This window comes from Monocercomonoides exilis (assembly GCF_001643675.1).
Source record: "Monocercomonoides exilis strain PA203 chromosome Unknown scaffold48-729018, whole genome shotgun sequence".
Classification (NCBI taxonomy): Eukaryota; Preaxostyla; order Oxymonadida; family Polymastigidae; genus Monocercomonoides; species Monocercomonoides exilis.
The window spans coordinates 276,335-299,193 of NW_027150593.1; the positions used below are offsets into that span (position 1 = coordinate 276,335).

Genomic DNA, 22,859 nt, shown 5'->3' on the forward strand with positions numbered 1-22,859 from the left:
ATCTCACAAATTTCTCTGTGATTTCCCTTTGTTGCTCCAAATACTTGAACAATACTCCCGACAAGCCTCATATTCTCTTCACTCCTCGATTTGCATAAGTCAATGAAAAGCTTCAACAATCTGATCCATCTCTTTGAAACATTTGCTTCTTTCATTTTTTCTTCACTTATTTCCTCTTTTTTCTTCTTCCAATCCACACATTTCGATAATTCTTCAAGCTTTTTTGCCGCTTCTCTGATCAAATGAAACTCTTTCATTGTGATGCTTTCGAATTTTTTAGTAGAGTCTAATCTGTTTATCAAAAAATTCCAAGCCGATTGATAGGCAAGTTGAGTCAGATTCCGATGTTCTTGATGAAAAATGATGATCTCTTTGATTTCATCCAAGATAAGTTCTCTTTCAACATACTTATCAGAAAATAAGAAAAAATCAATAATATGATAAATAAAATAGAAATGCTCATTCGCAAAGTGCGTCAACGCAACTCAACGTCAGTAAGGCCATTTCCACATCTTTATGTGTTTCTTCGTTTTCCTCTTTCTTCAATGCAATTTTTCAGAAGACACAGCACGCAAATTGAAAGTAATTCGTTTGAAGCCATTCCATTTCTCAGTATCAAATAACATTCATAAAGATTGGCCAGTAGATTTTCGTTTTTGTCTTTCTTTCTCTTCTCTTCTTCAGAAATTATCTCCTCAATTATTTTGCTCGATGAAGAACCAGTAAAACTGTCACTCCAAGTACCTTTCAGAACTTTGCACTATCCCATGTTTTTCAACAGAACAAGTGTATTTTCCAAAAGCATTTCCTTTTCTTCAATCATTTCGCCAATTTTGTTGAAGAACTCTTTTTCGAAAATGAATACAAATTCATCTTCATCCATCTCATCCATAAGTTCGTTCATTTCCTCGATTATCAATATCTGATCATCTTCAACGCAATGTTCAAGTTCAGAAAATAACTCTTCAATAATTTCAAAAATAATCAAAACATTAAAATCTCAATCTGCATAATAAAACAACAAACTCATATATGTTTCAATAATCTCTTAATGAAAATATTCAACAAGATAATCCTTATCATATGACTCATAATCATCAATGTTGTACATATAATCATCTTCCTCTTCTTCTTTTTGTAAAAAAAAATCATCATCACTGTAATAATAATCTTCTTCCTCTGCATCCTCTTCAGCATTATATAGTGCATTCTCTTCGTTCATTATTTGTTCTGAGCATATGAAAAATAACTGGAAATTTGAAAAAAAGACAACAGTCAAATACAAACATCTTTATTTTTCAAACAAGTACTGAGAAAACGTTATTTATCGCAGATAAACTTGATAAGTATATGCTGTTTCAAGAAAATAACTTGAATAAAGCCTGTTCAATGCGTTTTGCTTGGAAGATCAAGCAAATCATTTTTTCTTTAAAGTGATCAATCCTATAAAAATTCAAAAAAAAGGATGTTGTTTGACGCAGAATATTTTGCTTTCAATATTTTTTCCATTCAACATTTTTGAACCTTTCTCGAAATTCAATAATATTCCAATATTTTTTTGCACCATAATGTTAGACTGATTGTGAAATGCAAGCAGAAAAAGTTTGGGACAAATAGTTGTTTTTTTAAATAAGCAAAGATTATACTCCAAAAATCAGATTAAAACCATAACCTTATGAAAAATTGAATCAAAACTTAAAATAAATAAACAAACAAATTGATATGATTGAAGAAATGAATGATCATGAAATGAATTCATCCTAACACAAACGATGAATGAGTAAACGTAGAAGGAGAAGGACTTGGGCCAACTTGTTTCAAAATTTCTTTTTGGTGTGCAAAGTTTGTTATTCAAAAAATATTTAAATTTTTTTTAAAAAAAATCAAATATAACATAATTAATTTATAAATTCAAGAATACAAATGTTTGCCAATAAGAAATAAATAAATAAATAAATAAATAAATAAATAAATAAATAAATAAATAAATAAATAAATAAATAAATAAATAAATAAATAAATAAATAAATAAATAAATAAATAAATAAATAAATAAATAAATAAATAAATAATAAAAAATTGATTTGCAAACCCATTTCTTTTCTAAAAGGACTTTCCTGCTTTGCAATACGTGGCTCAACAACAGGTTTTGAATGAAGGCCCTTGGAACCTTCGTTTGTGATGATGTCGAAGCCTCGCTGGTTCTCTTCTCGAAAACGCGAATAATTCACACGATGAAGAGACCTCGAGTTGCATTCGTCTTCGCGATTCTCTGCTTCCCTCTGAAATGATCGTTGCAAAAGGATAAAGTCATTAAAAAAAAAAATAAAGAGAGAGAGAGAGAGAGAGAGAGAGAGAGAGAGAAAGAGAGAGAGAAAGAGAAAGAGAGAGAGAGAGAGAGGATAGAAAGATAGATAGAAAAGCATATAAAACAATTGATAATAATTTCCAAATAAAATTCAACACATAAAAAAAAGAATAAAAGAATAAAAAAAAAATAGCATACGTGTTTTGCTGTTTCGAAGGCGTATTGACTGCGAGCAGCGCGAGCTTCTCTTCTTTTCTGCAGTGTTTGGTCTTGCTCGATGTATAGCTTCTCGTCTTTGACTGCGCCTGTTGTCACATCATAACTCTTTTCAGGCCTGCATATATAAATTTTTTTATGAATATGAATTTATAAAATAAATAAATAAATATAAATAAATATAAATATAAATATAAATAAAAAATTACAAAAATTCAAATGAATTGAAGTATTTGTTTGTGAAACAATAATAAAGAAAACATCAAGAAAACAAAAATTCAGTAAAAGGTTTTGAATTTTTTCATAAATAAATGATGCAAAAAATCCAATTTGGCAAAACCTCGCTTTAACTGATGGTGGAATCATCTGATTATGTCTTTGCTGCCTCTTCTCTTGAATAGTTTGCTCACGTCTAAATAATAATAACCGAAATAATAATCGAAAAAATGTTTATTTCACACACGTTTTTGTTTCTTTCTCAACTTCATCATCTTTGTATTTAGCAGTCAAAAGATCAAATCTTTTCTGTTGTTGAAGTGAGTGAGCTGCTCGATGTAATATTTGCTTTTCTTCCATCTGAAAATGAATTTAACAAATTATTACAATGAAATGAAAAACATGCAATTTTAAACTCTATTTCATAAAAAAATGCACTAACTTGTTTTTTTTCTTCATGATGATCTTTATAACGCCCAGATATTATTGAATAATCACGTGTTGTACGCATTATTACAGGTTGAGGCTTTGCATCATGTGGCTTGTACGTGTCCTCCTCTCCTGGCTTTATAGTTTGATATGTGACTCCAGGCAAATGCTCGACAGTAGTATGTGAAATAATATCTTCGTCTCTTCTGGGAGGAGCAATAGATTTTGTAGGTCTTGATGTTCGTTGAGCACAAGTCGAAGTCGCAATTGACGTTTGTTGGTCACAGGTTTTATCAGCATTTGTTACAATATCGAATTGACGACGAGTTCTTGTTCTTTGATCCTATAAATAAACACAAGAAATTATCAGTAAATAAACAAGTTTGTCAGCAGACTCTTTCAAAACTTCTTTGTGCAGAACGCTCAAGAGCCTCTTTTTCTCTTTGCTCCTATAATAAAAATTTTTTCAAAAATAAATGATTGATAACATTAAATAATCAACAGCATGGAACATACATATTTTTTGTTCCTGTATTGCCCAGTCACTGGATTAAACGCTTGCTCTTTTTCTCTAATTTCTGAGCTCACATCTTTTGCTCTTTCCCCTTTCGGCTGAGGCGCAGTTCGCTCCTTTTCATACTCCAATAAAATTTCTCCCCATGGAGAAATTTTTTGATTTGTTTTTGTACTCGAATCAGATTCGGTAGCCGAAGGAGTACTCATAAAACAGTTAAAAAATTTCACCCATACTCATATAAATATGCAAATGAAAAAAGTTTTTCATTTTTTTAAAAAATGTTCACTAATTAAAATTATGAATTATTTCATTGCAATATATAGTATTATTAAAATTTGTGCGTGCAATGAGAATCCATTTGTGAAAAAAATTAAATATTATTTGAAAATACATATTGTATATTAATTCTCAAAATTTCAAATCATCAGCATCCTTAAAGTGTATATTTACACATTTTGAACATAAGAGACCAAATAAAAAAAGCAACAATACGAAAAAGATCTTCTGAAATTAAATGAAAGAACTTTTATTCAAGATATGAACACTACAATCTTTGCATAATGGAATAAAAAAAATTATAAATAAAATCTATTTGAACTAATATAATTATAAAAACCATAATAGCATCACCACATTCACTATAACAAAACAAATAAAGTGTAACCTATATTTTTCTTTTTTTCTTTTTTTCCTCAAACCATCAAAAAAACACTCTAAGAATAATACGAATCACAACGCTGCCCATTCCCATAATATTCCCTTTCCCTTCCTTCGCCCTCATTCGTAATCCTTTGGCTCCTCTGTCTCTTTGGATATCCTTTGCATTTGACTGACTTGATGTCCCTGCCAATGACACGCCGGCAGCGGAACAGAAACCAGTCGCAGGTGTCTTTGCAGGGCAGCAGAGTGATTGGAGATGAGGCAGAATAAGAATTAGAAGAGGAAGGAGAAGAAGAGGAAGAAGAGGAAGAGGAAGAAGAAGAAGCAGAAGAAGAAGTCATATTTGAATTTGAACTTGAACTCATTTCCTTATTTTTGGCTTTTGCATATGCGTATCTGAGTGACTGGTGCTTTGGAGGTTGCTGTTGTGGAGACTGCTCTGCTGAATGTGCCGCTGTGTCTATCTTATTCATCCATTTCCCTTCTTTTCCTTCTTTTCCTTTTTTTCCTTGTTTCCCCTGCATTTCATTGAACGACACATTGAACCACTGATCAACCGGCGGGTCGGGGAAAGGAAAGACAAAATGCGACAGCTCGTCTCTGTGCGCATAGCGTGGCACTGTTGAGCACACACCTTCAAAATAGCCGTCGTCTTCATCGTCTGCCATGCTGTCGTTCTCATACTCTATATCACTTTCATCATCACCTTCTTCTTCTTCCTTCTTTTCTGAATCTCCAGCACCAAATGCAAACGACGAATTCCCCATCAACCTTGTGAATTCATCATCTTCTTCTTCCTCCTCTTCTTCCTCTTCTTCTCCCCTCTTTCCAACTCCAATCCCTTCTCCATTGCTCCTCCCCAATCTGCTTCCTTCATACTGCTCATCCCCTGCCGCCTCCTCGATCACACGAGGAAACGCATCAGCACACAGAAACTTCTTTGCATACCGCAGACACTCTGTCGCTGTCCGGTCTGCCTCGATTTTCGCCAGCAGCAGCTGGATCGCCTGCTCCAGCACTTCCTGTTTTTCTGTCAGACACACTTTGTACTTTCGCACACGCGGACACACCGAAGAAGTGATCTTCGCTATGACACCTTTCTTCCCTTTGTGCATGCAGCTCTGCCCGTCTACAGGGGATAGCGGGTCGTCTGGGGAGTCTGGGTTCACAGGATGCACGGGATCGGGCTTGGGAGGAGAAGGCGGAGAAGGAGGTGATGGAGGAGAGGGAGGAGATGGAGTATCTGGTTTTGGCTCTGGCTCAGGTGGCGGCGGCAGCGCAGAAAAGATCGACTCCCAGCACTCGCTCTCGATCCCGCAGTGGTCGCTTCCCCGAAGAATGCGGAAGAACCCGCCTTCGCCCCAGTTCGACCCCCAGGAATTCTGACACAGCCAGTACGGAAGACTCTGGCCCTGGCTGTGATCAACGCCCCACCCCACGATTTTGATAGCATGCCCTCCCATCGACTTCCCGCTTCGATGGACATAAACACCACCCCTGTAGTTCTCAAAGTCTGAATACACCATAAATCCTCCGGTGACAGAGCCACGCAAATATATTGCAGTTTTGATTTGTGTTTCTCCAACAAGATGTCTTGTTTCAACAGCCTTCCATTGATTTTGCCCTTCTTGAAAAGGTTGGCGATTGTCACAGCTCCATGGACACTGTGATTCTCTTCCACGGTATGAAACACATTCTTCAGTCACAACACCGTTTTTCTTCTGAAATTCTACTGTTGGTCCAAGAAATCCTCCTTTGCATCCCATGTTGCACTGCTGCATTCCGGAAGAAAGACATGTTCTATCACAACTCAAATGATACTGAGGTGACATGAGTGTATTTGTTATTCCTGCCATGCATAAACGATCGGCAGCAATCCCTGATCCAGAAAATGTCCAACAAGCTCCGCATGTTCCTTGATTCAAAATTGTTCGAAGAGAAAGGCATTGAGGGTACCTTTTACGTGGATCATAATCTTCTGGAAGTGATAATCCAAGTCTGTCTTCAATTGCATTTGATGGTCTTGCGTATTTCATTTTGTACTCCGTTGGTGAGAAAAACAAAGTATAACTGATATGCTTTGGGGGATCTGGATCGAATATTTCTGAGCTTGCATTCATTCCAGCTAATTGTGAACACAGACGAGGGGTTTTTGGAGGTGGAGTTTGCGCAAAAACAAAGTTAAAAAGAAAAACCTAACAAAATCATAAATAAGTAAAACATTTCTAAATTCTCATATAAATTAAAATATCATACAAAAGAAAGCATTTTTGCACTGGAATGAAATATGAAAATATTGATCTCAAATTACTAACAAGAGAATCATTTTGGCAAATAAATGCTGTCTCCCAAACTAAAAATTTTTGAGCTTGATGAAATTTTTTTTTTAAAGGTGAAGTGTGAAAAAGAACGAAATACAAACATTAAGAGAAAAATTTTCAGTGAAAGAGAAACTATCCTTTCCGCATTGAAAAATCAAGAAAATATTTGTCTCATTTATTTCATTTGTTTCATAAATTCATAAATAAACAGTTAATATTGTAACAAAGTTAAGACTTGATGCCACACACATATCCACGCCCAACATCAACGTAACTTCTCTCAACAACCTGCCTTCCTTCTTTGTGTGTTTTTTCTATTAGCTTTGCAGCAGTGTCACTATTAAATCCGTTCTCCACCAAAACCTTCAACAATGTATCATCAGGCACCCCACGTTTTATGCTAATTATAATGCATGTTGAAAAAGAAGAAAATATATTCATTTATCATTAAATTTAAGAATTAATTCAAAATGCATAAAATTGAAGTATCCAGAAAGCATTCAATACAAACTTTTTATCAATCCATTCCAGCCATTCATCTGGAATTCTTGTCATCATTGATTCATATAAATCCAAAAATGAAACTTTTCCATCTCCATTTGAATCAAGAGCCATGAACTCATCTATATAATCTCGAATTGCTTCATCTGCAACTCCCTCTTCTTTAAGAACTGTCTCTATTCCATCTGGCGTTATGAATCCTCGATGAATTTTTGAAACGTCATATTTTTTGAACTGAGCAAGAACATTGAGCTCACAAATTTCTTCGCTTCTTCTCATTGCAACAAACTAAATTTTTACTCATGAAATGAAATAAGAATTATAACATAATATAAACCTCCTTAAAGTTTATAACTCCATCGTGATCCGTGTCTACCCTTCGAATGATATCTTTAATCTTTTGCTAAATAATTTCATTCTCATAAAATGTGAACAAATATAAAAAGATAATACATTAGTCGGATATAGTCCAACTGACTTCATTACAGTTTTCACCTCATCAAAATCTATAACTCCATCATTTTTCTTTCAAACGAAAATGTTTTTGAGAGATTCATTTTTTAAATAAGTTTGTAAATTACTAATAACATCCATAAAAACGAAATAAATGCACACGACATCTAATTTCTTAAATATTTTCGCGATTGCATCTTCTGATTCTACGGAAATATCTTCTTCAGATTGTGAAGATGACATAGAGAAAAAAATATGGTTGAATATTTCCATAATTATAATTTGTTTGAATGATGTTTTTTTATGCAAACTTCGCAGTGCGAGGATATAATATATTATATATTTTTTTTTAATTTTTAATTGACTATTTAATAAAAATTTGTATTATGCTACAGACATTAACGCATGTTTTGGCAGTTACATCATTTTTCAATTTCTTATCTTTTTTTGTGAGTTTTTTTGTTCCGTTAGATTATTTAATTCCGTTGTTTCCTTTCGTTGTATTTTTAACTTCAGTTCCGTATCGAATGTCGAATCTGAAGTTTTCTTGGAGGCAAATCACTGCACTCTCTTTGCATTTACTATGGTCTTTTTATCTTTTTATTCTTCTTTCAATAAGAATGTTAAGAAAAAAGAGGGATTTTCGTTTTGATGGAGTTCGTAAATCCGCTAAAGCAAGAGCACTGACATTCATCATTTTTGAATTGCTTCAGTTTTGTTATTCATTTCCAATTCAACTTTTGCTATCGCAAAAACAAATTGCTTATTGCCCTATTACAGCTTTGGAATTGTTTGGATTTACGTGCGATTTTATAGGTTTGATGATAGAAATGATTGCAGATATTCAACTTGGAATTTTCTTGCAAAAAGATGAGAATATTGATATGTTATATTGCGATGGAATCTGGCAATTTTGTCAACATCCAAATTATCTTGGATTATTTATTCGTCATTTTGGTGAAGCTGTCGTTTGCTTGCGTTGGGCAATTGGAACTTTATGGATATCATTCAACAATGGATCAAATTTATCTGAAAATGGAAGCAATTTTCTTGTATTTTATCACGCAAAAATTATCTTCTCGATTATTATTGAGTTTACATTAATTACTGGATGTTTTGTTGCTGCTTTATTTGTTGTTTATTTCTTTACAGGAACAAAATCTGTTGAAAAGTTTGAATTTTTCTTTCTTTCTTTTTTTTTTTTTTTTTATGAAAACCTAATTACTTTTTTTAACATTAACAATAACAGGAGACTTTTTTTGAAGCACGTCAGCAACTCTGATTTTCATCGATGGAAATGCTTCACTTATTCGTTTGTGCCAACTCTTACGTTCTACCGGCTTCGGAAAGCAGAGGAAAAGTTGGAGCGCGAAAACAGATCTTCAGAGAATAATGACTCACGCAGAAGAAAACGCCAAAGAAACGGAAAAGCGTCAAAGGATAAAAAAGAAGGGGCGTTCAAAAGAATAGGAAAATGGAAAGAAGCCAAGCTTTCCCGCTCCAAAAGGAGGATGGGGCAGATGCAGGAATCTATTGCTTCGTCCGTTCAAGAGATGGGCCGCGTGCCAGAGTCTTATATCCAGCCGAAGCAAAGCAGCATTTATTACCCTGACAATTACACCTCAAGCAAATTCAGTTTCGGAATGACTGCTTCAAAAAGCCACTTGCAGCCGGTTGATCCTCTTGCAAATAGCTCATTCGAAGAAATTTCTGCCCCGCTGCTGTTCATTAAACCTGAGCCAGTTTCCTTCACATTGCCTTTTCTGGAACCTCTTCCGCTGCCTCAGCCAGAAGAATCAGAAAGTGGTAAGAATTTAGACACTGCTACAAGTTATGCGAAATATGATCTTTCTGCTCGAGAAAACGATTTTGGAGACGGATGCAGCGGGAATAGCAAGCGACCGCTTCCATATGGTTGTTCTGCTAATCTATGGATGGAAGAAGGAAGCGGCATATTTTAATAGGAAAAATGAATTTTTGAAAATTGCTCAGCAGATGCAATAATGTTCGAAGACATATCGTTTCCTCTAACTTTGCAATGAAATTTTCATAGCAATTATTTTTATCGTATTTTTTTTAACATATATTTATGCTTATTTTGGGCGAGATGTGCACGCAGGTAAACTATTTATTCTGCTGTTGCGAGTCTTGTGAAAGTATTTTATGTTATGCACGTTTTTAGCACATTTTTCTATCATATTTCTTCATATTTTTCTCTTTAAAAAAAGGCATGTTCCAAAAATCATAATAATTTGAATACATTAAAATAATATATATCTTGTTTGCTACTGCATCGAATTAATTTGCAGTTAATTCGAAAACAAAGGATCAGAGAAAAAAAAATTGATCAAAGATAAAAATTGTTTTCCATTCATTAAAAATTGGTATTATTTCCAAAAAGAGATTTAAAAAAGTCTCCCAGCACTTCTATTAGTTAGAGAATCATCTAGAGTTGCATCCATTTCTTCAATAAACTCTTCTTTAACTAATTTTCTCATTTTTTCCTTTTGTGAATCCTGGAAAACGGAGTCAAGCTTTCTCTTCACTTTTTTTCCACATGGCCAGTTGATGTTTAAAATTGTTTCAACAATTGGCAAAATATTTCCCACAAAACCCAGATAAACAAATGTTCCTCCAAGAGATGAAAAGAACATCATTAAACTTACTTTGAAAGTGTGGCGTGTTATCAAAGAAGTTTTGTCCAGCTTGAAGAAAATGTTCATACCAAATCCGTAACTATCAAAAAGATCCTTTTCATTAGCAATTGAACCAATATCAAAGGACATTTTATTAACAAGATGCCCCTTTCCTGGACCAAATGATTGTATAACATTTCTTTTATAATAAACTGAATGGAAAAGTTCAACTGTCACATTCGTTGAGATTGGCCCTCCAAGCACACTGTCGTAATCATTGACATAAACTTGTTCAAGGAATGAAGTTTGATTTTGCTTATTTCTTGGTCTCTTTTGTTCCGGAATTGCTGAATCGACACTGACAAAAACTTTTATTGCTCTGCAATTTGCGCTTCTTTCTTCGGAATGAAAAGAAAAATAATCAAGCGTATCTTTTTGAAGTTTCTTGCTTATTTCAATTTCTGGAAATTTTAAACTGCAATCATGTGTTTCTGGATAATATTTCCTATCAGAATGACTTTGATAACAAGTTGGACTTACCACAATTTCGCTGTTTTCTTTCAAATCTGAAAAGTTCAATTTACAAACTATAAATAAATAAATAAATCATAAAACATTCACACTGAAAGGATCATATTGTGTTTTACCAATTCCAAGTTTTTCTGAACAAGTTCCAGATGTTTCAGTTGAAAAATCAGCTCCCTCAACACAACTTCCAGCATAATCAATTAATGTCACCTCCACCAAAACTTTTTTGTTTTCAAACATAGAATTTTCTCTAGTTGCATCATCCATTGAAGAGTCCATGAAAGTTTTTGTCTCTTCAATATTTAAAAAGAAAAAATCTATGAAAATTTGTAGGGCAAACCCAAAAACAAGTGAAATGCCAATAATTGATAATAAGCCACCCAATGTGGTTTTTCTAATATACTTGACAGAAGAATGAGTTACAGGATCAATTGTGTCAAAATATTTATCTGAGAATCTGTCCAATTTGAATAAATGAGCTTTTGTTGGTAAGCAAAGAAGCATTATAGCCACCAATACACCTACTCCAACTGGAATGGCTAACACACATATTTTTACACTTAACTCATATTTATTTGGTCTCAATGAAGATGGCTGAGAAAGAGTAGATTTATTTTCATAACCTTTGTTCTCAGCCGCTGAACCTATTGGACACGAAAACCCATCTGAGCAATTCTTATAACGATCTGATTTTGATTCATTCGTAAAATGACCTTTTGGAACTGCCTTGCATCCAAAATGTTTTGCTTCTTTGTCTTTATCATAAGTTCCTGGAGGGCAATTTGTGCAATTCATACTTTTATAACTATCTGGATATTCACCATTATCACAATCAACGCATTTTCCATCACTTTCTTTTGATCCTTGAGCACAAGGAAATAAATTAGTGAGATTGAAAATGCGAATTGTATCAACTGCGCCAAGTGCAATTGTTCTGTCTTTATTCACTTGTCTTCCTCCATAGCAAACAACACTTCTTTGGTAAACTGTGCACCCTGCTTCAACAATATCAAGATGAAATTCTTTTCCCAAAACACTACCATCATCTTCTGTTACCTTTGCTTTTCCGAATTCGTCAAATTCAATGATCTTGAATGAATCCATTGCAAGTTCTCCTTTTTTTCCTCCAAACATAAGAACTCTATTTCTCATTGGTAATGCCAAACCATCAATGTGATGAAAGATTAATTTTTCATCATTTTCTTTGCGTTCTTCGGCTGTTTTTGAAGATCTCCAAAATGAATTTGATTTCATTCGATTCTTTCGAGTTAAATTGCTATTGAGAGTTGAGTTATTTATTGGTTTGAAATCATCATTTGGATCCCAAAGGGAAAATGAAATAAACGGTTGTACTCCTATTTGGCCTCCAATTGACACCAATAAGGGCCTCGCATTTGTGCTGGCATTTTTGATTTTGTGGGTTTTGTTTGCAATGTTAGCTTCTGAATAATGTGGAAGGGATCTATATCCTTTTGAATTGATGCTTGTCAAATTTTTTGCTTTTCCAAACAAACTTTCATTCATGATATTTTCACTTGAAGAATTTGGAATTGTCATATTCATTACAAAAAGGGCTGGCTTGAACGCTTCCACCCCTTCGTTGTAAATCTTCCATGTTCCAGTTCCAAAATTAAAAACGGACAGATCTTTGTTCATTTTTCCATCAGATAATTCACCACCCAAAACAATCAAATAGTCCATAAAAATTGTTGCAGATGCTCCATAAACAGGTTTCGGTTGTTTTTGCGAATCTTTTCCTAATTGTTTCCATGAATAAAGTTCAAAAGAATACTCCCACAATTCGTTTGAAGGTTCTGTTTTTCCTGTCTGCGGATTTGGTCCCAAACCTCCAAATATTAGCATTCGTCCATAATCCAAACAAACAGCAGACAATTCCCTTGCAGGAGGAATTATTGGAGAATACTCTGTTGGTATTTCTTCCCAACGATTTCCATCTTTAAAACAAACATAAAAATCGTTATATATTTCTCCTGAAATTGGATCGCGGCCACCATATAAAAAAAACTGTTCATTAATGCTTCCCATTATGGGATTCAAACGAGGTGAAGGTGCAAATCCTTCAGATGGGATTAATAAACAAAACTGGGAATCACATTCATTTGAATTAATAAATGAATTTGGCAAAGTTGAGCCCTTTTTCATTTCACGATTTCTCCAATTGAAATCCCGATGTTTGTCATTAAGAATCTTTTTTCGGAATTCTTTTCTTCGTTCAACTGCTTTGATTGAATTCATTTCCTTTTCTATTTGATCAAACGATAAATCATTTTTCTCGATTTCAATCAAATCTGAATTGATCCCTTGTTGTGTTCTTCCTCCGAAAATAAACAGATTTCCATCTTTGTCAGTTGAACATCTGCAATCAACCCGAAACAAATCCATATCTTCATCGAGCTTTTGTGTTTCCTTGGGTTCAATTGTTCTGAATCTTGCTGTTAATGTTCCACTCCCACTTTTAATCACTTGGCTGCAGTCAAGAATTAGCAATGAATTGAATTCATTTCTTATTTTGTTGACAGGACAACCACCAAAAATGTATGAATATGCTCCATCAGAAGAAATGAATGTTGAATGTCCATAATTGGATCTGGATTCTGGAATGTTGCTATCATTTCCATATCTATCAGTTATTTTCACCTCTTCCCAAACAGGATAAGTGTCATCGATTTTTGCTCTGAACATTCTGAGCTTTGTATCTGTGCTGTTTCCTGTGTCTCCTCCATAAACTACTGCATATCCATTGGAAACAAGCATTCCTCCCCAATAACATGGTTTTGGACCTTCTCCACTTGAGGCTATTTTCAATTCTCTCCATTTTTTCGTTTGAGTATTGAATTCCCAAATATCATTTAGAAATCCAGAAGCACTGATTCCTCCAAAAATGTAAAGTTTGTCCCCGTTTGAAGCATATGCCATTGAATGTCTTGCTTCAGGAATAGTTTCTCCTTCATCCACTTCCTTCCAGGTGCATGAACTCATATCAAATGACCATAGAGTATTTGATAAACCAGATTCTTTCCTGCCACCCCAGATATAAAATGAATTGTCAATTCGAAATTGAGCAAAATTCTTCGCCAACGGCTTTTTGCTCTCCACATTGATTTTTTGACGCTTAATGTTTAAAGGATTTAGAGTAACAACATACGCATCTGAAAGTGTCGCCTCTTTCTTCGTTGAACCTCCATAAATGAATAAACTTGAACGATTTCCATTTGAAAAGAACTGAACAAACGGAGAGTGTCTTGGGTTGATTTGTGAACCAAAACGAGGTAATACTGTCATTGCTTCCACAATTTTCTCATTTGAAGCACAATGAATACAACAAAATAAAGAACACAGGAGAAATTCAAAGTCCATCATTTTATGATCTGAACAATAAAATTAATTTTCTTCACACTTCAAAACCATAATCGTGTATAGGAAAAGAAAAAACGAAAAAAAATATAGAACTAATTTAACAATTGGGTAATTCTTTTTTAAAAGTCGCAAATGTTTAATTTTCAAATAAATCAAAAACTTCATATTTGACTCAAATTTTCGTTGGCACACACCAAACTTCACTAATATGGAATGTATTTAAGGATGATGCTATTTCACACATTCGAAAGAAGATTCATAAGTGGAAACGCAAATTTGAACACAATATGAAATTTTTGATTTATTTGAAAATTAAACATTTGCGACTTTTCAAAAAGAATGACTTAATTGATATAACTAATTAAGCCCCGTGTCACCCTTGAAATCAAAAACATTCATTCGTCACTAAGACACACTTTGTTTTCTTTCTTTCTCTCTTTCTTTTTTTTTTTTTTTTTTTTTCTTTCTTTTTTTTTTTTTTTTGAAAAAATTATAACACCAAAAATTATTCAAAGTCGGATAATTTTTGGGTTTCACTTTAACTCTGACCTATTTTTAACCCCCACCTTTTTTTGTGGAGCTTACTACGGCTAAATACAAGCTCCTAACCAACGAAAAAAAACTAGAAACGTTTATTTAAATATATTTTTCTTATGCAGAAATAATTTTTTAACAATTCTTTATAATTTCGAGATCTCAGTATTTTTTAATTGTATTTTTTAATCATTAAATTGATGGTCTTTCCATGAATAAAACATTCTGGAAGTTTTGAGCTACATCAACATTACGCATCACACCCTTTTTATTGTTTTTATCTTTTTTCTCATTTCACAAGTTTCTTTTTCGCTTGTTTTCTCATTTCATCCACTATTCAAAAAAATGAAATTTTTGATTGAATTAATAACAATTTTTGCATTTAATAAGTTGTATCTCATTTTAAACTCAATATATTATTTTTCATTCATTAAATTTTTTGCTGAATAAGTGCGTTTTGTTTTGAAAATCAAAATTTCATAATTTGATATTTTCCAATTTTCAACTTAAAATCATTTTTGCAAAGCTTTTTTGCATATCTATATAATTAACATTTTAACATATATTAAGGATCACCTTCAAAATTTTTCCAAAAATTCATCATTCATCAAAAATTTCATTTTTTTGAATATTGGATGAAATGAGAAAACAAGCGAAAAAGAAACTTGTGAAATGAGAAAAAAGATAAAAACAATAAAAAGGGTGTGATGCGTAATGTTGATGTAGCTCAAAACTTCCAGAATGTTTTATTCATGGAAAGACCATCAATTTAATGATTAAAAAATACAATTAAAAAATACTGAGATCTCGAAATTATAAAGAATTGTTAAAAAATTATTTCTGCATAAGAAAAATATATTTAAATAAACGTTTCTAGTTTTTTTTCGTTGGTTAGGAGCTTGTATTTAGCCGTAGTAAGCTCCACAAAAAAAGGTGGGGGTTAAAAATAGGTCAGAGTTAAAGTGTAACCCTATTCAAAGTCGAAAAACTTTCAATCAAAGTCGAAAGTTCAAAATATTTCTTAATTTCAACAAGTTGACATTATTCAACAAAAATTCAAAACCATTTTTATTATTGAAATATCAACGATGCTTGTAATTTTTATAATTTTAAATCACTTTTTCAAGATATTTTTGTGCTTCCTTTTGTTTTATTGCAAATTTAATAAAACATAAGAAGAATTCTTACAAATTTTTTTCTCATTTCAAATGAGAACAAACTTCTTTCCAGATAATTTTACAAAGAAGTATTTTGTTTTTTTTAACCAGTTTTCTGAAGTTTTATGTCCACAGTATTGGCTCTCTTATTTAGTGTTTTTATATTGGCAAAATTTTTTTGAAAAGTTCCATGACTTTAATTTTGTCCCACAAAATATCAAAAAAGATCACAAGATTTCGATCATTCCGTTCCCATTTCATATATTGTTTTTTATTGTATTATCTTTTTTTGCTCTCATCAACAAATATTTAATTTGAACAATACAAATACTTTTATAACGTTTCGCAATTTTTTATATTTTCTTTTTGAAATTGTTATTTTAAAGCTATTTGATGAAAACATATTATTAGTTATAATTACTTCATTTTCATATCATCAAACTGAAAATTCATTTTGATTTTTGGAACATTTTTTAAGTTATTAATATATTTCTTTGTAACATGTTAATTAAATTTAAATTTGCTTAAATGGGAGTATTTTTCGTTAGAAATTGTTATTCGGAGAAATTTCATTGAAACAATGCTTGCTATAATTGAAAGCTATTCAAAAAAATTGTTTTTAAAGAGTTGTTATTAATGTATTAATAAAAACATGAAGGGTGACGAAAATTTTCAAAAAAATTGTTCATTTATTAATAACTCAAAAATACAATCCATTCACATGTTGAGAATAAAACAGTTAGTTGTTATCAAGTTTATTTCATTTCAGCATGTACATTTTTCTTCAATTTTTCATATCATTTTTTGTATTTTCAAAAGATATTCTGTTTAATTTTTTCGATATTGAATGAAAATAGAAGATTTACTCATCTGATTAATTTTCCTTTTCATATGTAGTTGTTTTGTGAAGTCGTCTCTTCGCTCTGACATTTTATCTACAGCAGCGTGATTGTCTTTTTCGCAATTCCGGATGCTGTGAAGTGAAAAGAAGATTCGACAGGGGATTGGAAGTTATCACATTCATCATCAGCTCCTGCAATTTTCCATTCAAATGCCTCGGTGGTGGCTGCGTCATACACGTCGGATGCAGCGATGGATGACATCGAGTGGCGGCTGCGGTCAATGGTGCCTGAGGCTGCTGGGGTATATGCGCGGTACATGCTAATGCTGTTGCTGCTCCTTCCATCGCTGTGGGTGCTACATATAGTTCGAGGGATATTATTGTGGCGCGGAGGGCGGTGCAGAATAGGGGTGTTGTGTGAACCTCTGATGTGGTGCTTTCGGTGATGCTTTTTGTTCAGCTGGTGGAGAAACTTTTTTTTCTTGCAGTGTCTGTGAGCACAAAGTCGGGGATCAAGCGGATCTTTTATGAAGCGGATATGAATGCGCGTCCGTCAATCAAAGAACTGCTTATCTCGTCGCTATTACCGAAAATGATAACGCGTCTAAAATCCCTTCAGTCGATATTGATGCGCGTGAAAGGTGAAGCGTGAAAAGGAAGTGATTGTGTGAGGGGTTGAAGTGAGGGAGGTTGTTGAGAAGGCGCTTGAGGTGGAGCGAATGATGATCAAAGATGCAGCTCTATCGCCTTGGAGGTTAAACTGACTGGACGGAATGAGCGAGAAGAGTCTGAGGAATGATGAGAAAAAAGCGGAAAAAGAGAAAGATAATATCGGCAAAAAGTTTATCACAAATGAATGTGAAGGTTATAAATCGAAAGAGGAAATAATATGTGAAATATCCGATCACCAGGAGAGGAAAGACGAAGATGATAGTGAAACATCTCAAAAAGAAAGATATGAATGAAGCGTATAGGAAGAAGAATGAAAATGACGAGAGTGAAAGGAAGAAAATCGAAAGTGTGAGTGAAGTTTATTTAATATTCCTTTGAATTTGTGATCAGATTTTCAAGGATAATTGTAAAAGAGATGGAGATAAATACTGAGATTTCGTACTGTTCAACAAATGTTTTTGAAATGGATGAATAACAAGGCTCCGCCCTTGTTGAAGCAAGAAAAAACCACATGTCAATTAATACGGATTTGGCAAACAAAGAGGAATAAAGTTTGAAGCTGTCGAGCAAGATAGAAAAGAAGAGATTAAACTTTATACGAAGAAGATGATACTGATGTTAGTGAAGACGAGGGATTCTGCGGTGATGCAAATTTAACTCGAGATAGTGAAGGCGAAGAAGAAGGATAGAATGAAGAAGAATTCGATGGAAAGAAGACGAAGAAGGTGTTCATAAATTAGAAGAAGAAGAAGTGGAAGACGAACGAGCGACTGAGTTTGCTTATAAGGATGCAGCAAATTGAGAAGCAAATAATATCTTCTTTAAGGTGTGAATTATCATTGGAATCAAATTTTGTGGAGATAGTGAAAAGTGTAGAGAAGAAGGCAGTTCATGCTCTCCAAAAAGAGAAAACGAACATGATTGTGGAGGTGGATGCTTGTGACGTTGTCTGTCTGCATGCAGCCAACCATCACCTGGAATTGCTAATGTTGCTTTTCAACATCCTCCCCAGCTCCTCTTATTTTTCTTGTCTCAACACTTTTTCCATTCTCCTTTAAAGTTTCTGTTTCTTATAATCCTTCCGAACTTCAAGTGCATCTTTGCCCTCATAAATGCTCTCGATCAGAACATATGCTTCCACAAAGATGCCCAAAATGTTCCCCCTTAATGGCTCTTCTTTTATCATCCATTTTCCTTGTCTTTTCCTCGTCTTTTGCAGACATTGATATTCTTTGGACTTCTTCCGCTTTCACTTCGCCTGCTTGATATTGAGTAACAGCTTGTCGAGATTAGGCGCGAAAAGAGTTAGCGCTTGTTGAAGGAATTTCCAGAGTATAATGAAGATGAAGAAGAAGAAAAAGAAGATGTTTAATAAGGTGGATTTTGTTTGATGAAAATGAATAAAATTTGATGTGAGATGATTCATCAGGTGTGTTAATTGAGAAAAAAACAAACGCAGAGGAGACATTAGCGTAAAATAGGCTGGTTATTTGGCATACATGTGAATTGGTGGGAATATCCGATAATAATGACTGTGAAATATAGGAACTGGGAGAGCTGCATACAGATCTGGAGAAAATAGTGTTCAACTTTTCTGTGAAACAAACAATCCATTCTGACTTGATGATCAAAATATTGAAAATTCAGAAAATGGTTATTTGGGACGGTGAAGAAGGCGAAGAAGGAAAAGAAAAGAAATGTTGTGATAATTCTGTTTCAGTTCTTGCTGTTGTCATCACAGAGTTTAATGATGAAGTTGAAACGGAGACTGTCCAGCCACTTTGATCATCATTTCCTCGGATTTCATGATTTTGATCAGAGAAGGCCAATTCATCGCTCATCAAAATCATTCCATTTACGATGACTTTCTTTGGTCCTATTTGACGAGTGACTGAATGCTTCATTGTCAAACATGGGAATTGGACAATTCCACAATGTGAGTGATTGGACGCCTCAGTATTACTCACAAGATTTCTTCCGGGTTGAAGAGATTGATGCACAGAAGGATGGCTACACTCGTATTTACGTTGTCGTATCCTCTCACCCTATAAAAAGAGTCCAAAGAGGCTGTGACACATGTTATATTTTGTAGCTTTGCAGTTCCTTCCAGATTTGGTGAAATAACAAAAATGCACTTTCCCCATTTGGCTATGTTTGTTCTTAATGAAGAGGAGATCAGAAAATTGTGACTCTCTTTTATCCATCTTAGGAGGAACTATTTTTTATATAAAGCTTATAATGACCTCTGTCATTCGAAATAGTGCTTCTTCATTTTTCAAAGGCTTTCGCATTTAAAGGATATATTCCTTTATCTTTTCATTTCAAGGAAATGCTGCTCTGTTGCAAATTTTTTATCAACACTGAAAGAAAGAATTGAAAAATAAAGAATAAATAACACAACACAAAATAAAACAGCAAACCATTCATCATTGTATATTCATTGCTTTCTTGAACATGTTTAAGCAATAATTGGAGAATGAAATGAAATTTTTCGTTCTGGGCATTGCAGATTTCAGTTCAAATAAAAATAAGAATCATCAACAGAAGAATAAATTTTCAATAAAAATTGAATTAAAAAAACCTTGAACAATTTTGAACTCAGTTATTCCAACACGGAATAAGGAAAGATAAAGCATATTCATTGTTCATAAGCTATTTTTATTTTGATCACATAACAGAATATATAATTTTTTGATTCAAAATATTTTTTTCATAAAAAAGTTTGCAATGAACTAACAACAACTGTGGAGAAAGTTAGTTTTTCTAATTAGAATTATGGAAACGGAGTGTTAAAAAATTAACTTCCATGGGTCAAATTTTTGATCTAACATCACTTTTCAAAAAAATTTAGCCATATAACAAAATACTCATCTCTCAAAAATTGAAACAAATGTCCAAAGTCTTGTTTTGAGTTGGTTTTTGAGTCTATTTTTCGTTTGATATTATCAAAAATTTCAGAAAACATATTCACAAATGTCGTGAAAATTTCTTCTTAAATAAAAGAATTAAATTTTCTTCACTTTATTTTTTCTAAATAAAATATGCGTATTTTTTTATGAAAAACCACCACTGATCAAAAATTTGACCCATGAAAGTCAATAATTTCACACTCCGTTTCCATTATTCTAATGAAAACAACTAAATTTCACATAGAAGTTTGTTTGTTCATAACAAACCTCTCAACAAGAAAAAACGATTAGGATCAAAAAATTGTATTTCTGTTTCCTGATCAGAATAGAAATATAAATCTTGCAATAAATAAGAGTTTTATGTGCTTAAACTTTTCTGCAGCTGCTGTCTCATAAAATGTTCATAGTTTGTTTGGAATCTTTTTCAAGAATAATTTGAGATTCGTTGATAAATCAAAATTTCATACGAATTCAATTTTTCAATGAACAGAATGTGCTTAGAATAATTATAATTGCATAGATTGCCCCCATGAATTTGATTAAGATGAAAAACACGCAAATCAAACTGTTCACATTTAGTTTTTAAATTTCTTTTTTATTTTTAATAATAAACAATAAATTTCTTTTTTTTTTCAAGATTGACAAGTTTGCTGAAAATTTCAGAGCGCCTTTTGTAAAAGACCTTTCAATGGAGGGCTGCTCAATAGAATCGTTTGTGTGAAAAGAGGATCTTCAGTGAATGTTGCAATAATCCAGAGTGAGACTGTATTTGTGTCTTCTGTGGCAAATAATCACGCAGACAGCAAGCCATACTGAGGATATGAAGAACTTTTTGGATTGATAAGTGAAATAATGTGTAACATTATTTGATTATCGCATTCGCAGTTGTTGATCTCGAAGGAGATGGTTATTGTTGGAGAATTTGAAGAGAAGGATATGATTGTACGCTTTCTTCAATCTCCATCGTCGCTCTGGATCATCTGAGTTCGGAAGTTGTTTGTGAAGGCAACATCACACAACCTCAGAGAAAGTTCGTATAGAAAATATGAAATTCAACTATTGTCGTTTGTTTTCTTCTTCTTCTTCCTCTTCTCACTTAAATTCTTTTTCTTCTTCTTCTTCTTCTTCCTCTTCCTCTTCTTCTTCTTCTTTCTCCATATCATCGATTTTTCTCCTTTTGAATGTTGAATTCACTTCTCCTTTCATTTCTCTCTCCAATTCTTCCACCAGCTCATTCTCTGCCTCATCCAACGAAAGATCTTCATTATGTGCTTCATCATCATCATCATCATCATCATCATCATCATCATCATCATCATCATCATCTTCTTCTTCTTCTTCTTCTTCTTCTTCTTCTTCTTCTTCTTCTTCTTCTTCTTCTTCTTCTTCTTCTTCTTCTTCTTCTTCTTCTTCTTCTTCTTCTTCTTCTTCTTCTTCTTCTTTTCATATGTTCTGCTAAGCAATATTCAGATTGAAAGAAATGCGTTGTTGGGATTCATGAAATATTAACTTTATTAGAAATTTTCTTTGAATGAAAATGAATATCAAAAGATGAAGGATTAAGAAGATGAAGAAGAAGATGATCATGCTGTTGATGTTATTTGGAGGAAAATATAAGGATCAATTATACCCAATACAGGCTCAAATAACAGTCACATGTTGTTGATGGCAATCTCTTTCTCATTCTGAACCTGCTTGTGTTGTGTTGAAAAAGCAGAAGCAGAATCAGCGAAAAAAGTTTAAGGGCAGGCATTGCACCATTATTTCTCCATATAACATCCCATTTCGTCGTGAAACTGAACCGCTCACTACCCGTCCTTTTACAGTAGCTTCAGACATTTTGCTCCTTCCGCCTCATTCCTCCGCAGCTACAGCCACACAGGCTCCACAAGCATCATTACACTCTGAAACAGCAGCCATTGCACAGCCTCCGCAAGCCGCTCCAACACTTCCTCTGCTGACATACATGAAAGCACTTGTACAAAATCATCCAGCGCAGGCTAACCGTCTTTACCACCATGCTGTTCTATGACAGGAATAGAAGAGATCAATAGTTGACTGCATTGCACATATCCAGTAGTCAGACACAGCTTGAAGAAGTTGTTGCTCTGAAGCGCCTTCGCCCCATATTCAAATGACGGCAGACAGCAGCCAGACAACAAGAAGACATCCCAGAAGATCTGCAGCAATAGCGCCTGCAGAGTCTGCGGATTGCACACACAGAAGGGACTCCAGCTCTAAGTACATAATCCATCTGAACGCTGCCCCTAATGATGAAGTCGTTGCATCGCCTCTTCTGATCGCATCATACAACGTCTTCATCACCTCTTTCCGCTTCGCTGCATCAGCCCAGTTGTTATTTATTAGAATCCACAGAAACACTGACGCGTCTTACACTCCCATCTTTGTCCGTATCTTCTCAAACTCCCAAAAAAGCATCTTGATCTTCTTCTCCGACACCTCATCAAGCTCCGTGTTAATGCACTTACGGCACATCCTGAACGACACCATCAGGAAATTCTCGCTCTCTTTCATCGGCTGCTTCGGAGGCTCCCCTTTAAACAGCACCGTGTTGCAATACAT

At 33.8% G+C, this 22,859-nt stretch overlaps 7 protein-coding genes across 7 annotated transcripts; 2 read left to right on the forward strand and 5 right to left on the reverse strand.

Moving 5' to 3' along the window:
• Window positions 1–1,553: 1,553 nt before the first annotated feature.
• Window positions 1,554–3,907, reverse strand: MONOS_7015 (uncharacterized protein). The gene is made up of 8 exons (XM_067877307.1): window positions 3,686–3,907; window positions 3,565–3,618; window positions 3,183–3,512; window positions 2,988–3,100; window positions 2,865–2,936; window positions 2,507–2,642; window positions 2,093–2,282; window positions 1,554–1,826 (listed from the first exon to the last, which is right to left on the reverse strand). The coding sequence occupies exons 1-8, from the start codon at window positions 3,890–3,892 to the stop codon at window positions 1,756–1,758; spliced, it is 1,173 nt and encodes a 390-aa protein (XP_067721221.1). The 5' UTR covers window positions 3,893–3,907; the 3' UTR covers window positions 1,554–1,755.
• A 158-nt stretch (window positions 3,908–4,065) lies between these two features.
• On the reverse strand, window positions 4,066–6,680 carry MONOS_7014 (putative cathepsin B2 cysteine protease). The gene is made up of 2 exons (XM_067877306.1): window positions 6,603–6,680; window positions 4,066–6,541 (listed from the first exon to the last, which is right to left on the reverse strand). Exons 1-2 carry the CDS (start codon window positions 6,612–6,614, stop codon window positions 4,400–4,402), a joined length of 2,154 nt encoding a protein of 717 aa, XP_067721222.1. The 5' UTR covers window positions 6,615–6,680; the 3' UTR covers window positions 4,066–4,399.
• A 26-nt stretch (window positions 6,681–6,706) lies between these two features.
• MONOS_7013 (putative EF-hand domain pair) lies at window positions 6,707–7,875 on the reverse strand. Its single transcript, XM_067877305.1, has 5 exons — window positions 7,784–7,875; window positions 7,622–7,693; window positions 7,506–7,571; window positions 7,179–7,456; window positions 6,707–7,067 (listed from the first exon to the last, which is right to left on the reverse strand). The coding sequence occupies exons 1-5, from the start codon at window positions 7,862–7,864 to the stop codon at window positions 6,896–6,898; spliced, it is 669 nt and encodes a 222-aa protein (XP_067721223.1). The 5' UTR covers window positions 7,865–7,875; the 3' UTR covers window positions 6,707–6,895.
• A 19-nt stretch (window positions 7,876–7,894) lies between these two features.
• On the forward strand, window positions 7,895–9,886 carry MONOS_7012 (putative Protein of unknown function (DUF1295)). Its single transcript, XM_067877304.1, has 2 exons — window positions 7,895–8,792; window positions 8,871–9,886. The coding sequence occupies exons 1-2, from the start codon at window positions 8,008–8,010 to the stop codon at window positions 9,580–9,582; spliced, it is 1,497 nt and encodes a 498-aa protein (XP_067721224.1). The 5' UTR covers window positions 7,895–8,007; the 3' UTR covers window positions 9,583–9,886.
• On the reverse strand, window positions 9,881–14,088 carry MONOS_7011 (uncharacterized protein; the record flags this gene model as incomplete). Its single annotated transcript, XM_067877303.1, has 2 exons — window positions 9,881–10,823; window positions 10,881–14,088. 2 exons carry the CDS (start codon window positions 14,086–14,088, stop codon window positions 10,027–10,029), a joined length of 4,005 nt encoding a protein of 1,334 aa, XP_067721225.1. The 3' UTR covers window positions 9,881–10,026.
• Window positions 14,089–16,789: 2,701 nt separating this feature from the next.
• On the reverse strand, window positions 16,790–17,014 carry MONOS_7010 (uncharacterized protein; the record flags this gene model as incomplete). The annotated part of the gene is made up of 1 exon (XM_067877302.1): window positions 16,790–17,014. The coding sequence occupies one exon, from the start codon at window positions 17,012–17,014 to the stop codon at window positions 16,790–16,792; it is 225 nt and encodes a 74-aa protein (XP_067721226.1).
• Window positions 17,015–21,179: 4,165 nt separating this feature from the next.
• MONOS_7009 (uncharacterized protein) lies at window positions 21,180–21,735 on the forward strand (the record flags this gene model as incomplete). The annotated part of the gene is made up of 3 exons (XM_067877300.1): window positions 21,180–21,218; window positions 21,270–21,340; window positions 21,507–21,735. 3 exons carry the CDS (start codon window positions 21,180–21,182, stop codon window positions 21,733–21,735), a joined length of 339 nt encoding a protein of 112 aa, XP_067721227.1.
• Window positions 21,736–22,859: the final 1,124 nt, after the last annotated feature.

Excerpts from the sequence above, each read along its gene's own strand:
- MONOS_7012 (XM_067877304.1), top strand. The coding sequence starts at position 8,008 with ATGCTACAGACATTAACGCATGTTTTGGCAGTTACATCATTTTTCAAT. Across the intron at positions 8,793-8,870 it reads GGAACAAAATCTGTTGAAAA|GAGACTTTTTTTGAAGCACG; the intron begins GTTTGAATTTTT and ends TAACAATAACAG.
- MONOS_7013 (XM_067877305.1), bottom strand. The coding sequence starts at position 7,864 with ATGTCATCTTCACAATCTGAAGAAGATATTTCCGTAGAATCAGAAGAT. Across the intron at positions 7,572-7,621 it reads TTGGACTATATCCGACTAAT|CAAAAGATTAAAGATATCAT; the intron begins GTATTATCTTTT and ends GAAATTATTTAG. Across the intron at positions 7,068-7,178 it reads CTGGAATGGATTGATAAAAA|CATAAAACGTGGGGTGCCTG; the intron begins GTTTGTATTGAA and ends CATTATAATTAG.
- MONOS_7015 (XM_067877307.1), bottom strand. The coding sequence starts at position 3,892 with ATGAGTACTCCTTCGGCTACCGAATCTGATTCGAGTACAAAAACAAAT. Across the intron at positions 2,937-2,987 it reads GTTGAGAAAGAAACAAAAAC|ACGTGAGCAAACTATTCAAG; the intron begins GTGTGTGAAATA and ends ATTATTATTTAG. Across the intron at positions 2,643-2,864 it reads CCACCATCAGTTAAAGCGAG|GCCTGAAAAGAGTTATGATG; the intron begins GTTTTGCCAAAT and ends TTATATATGCAG.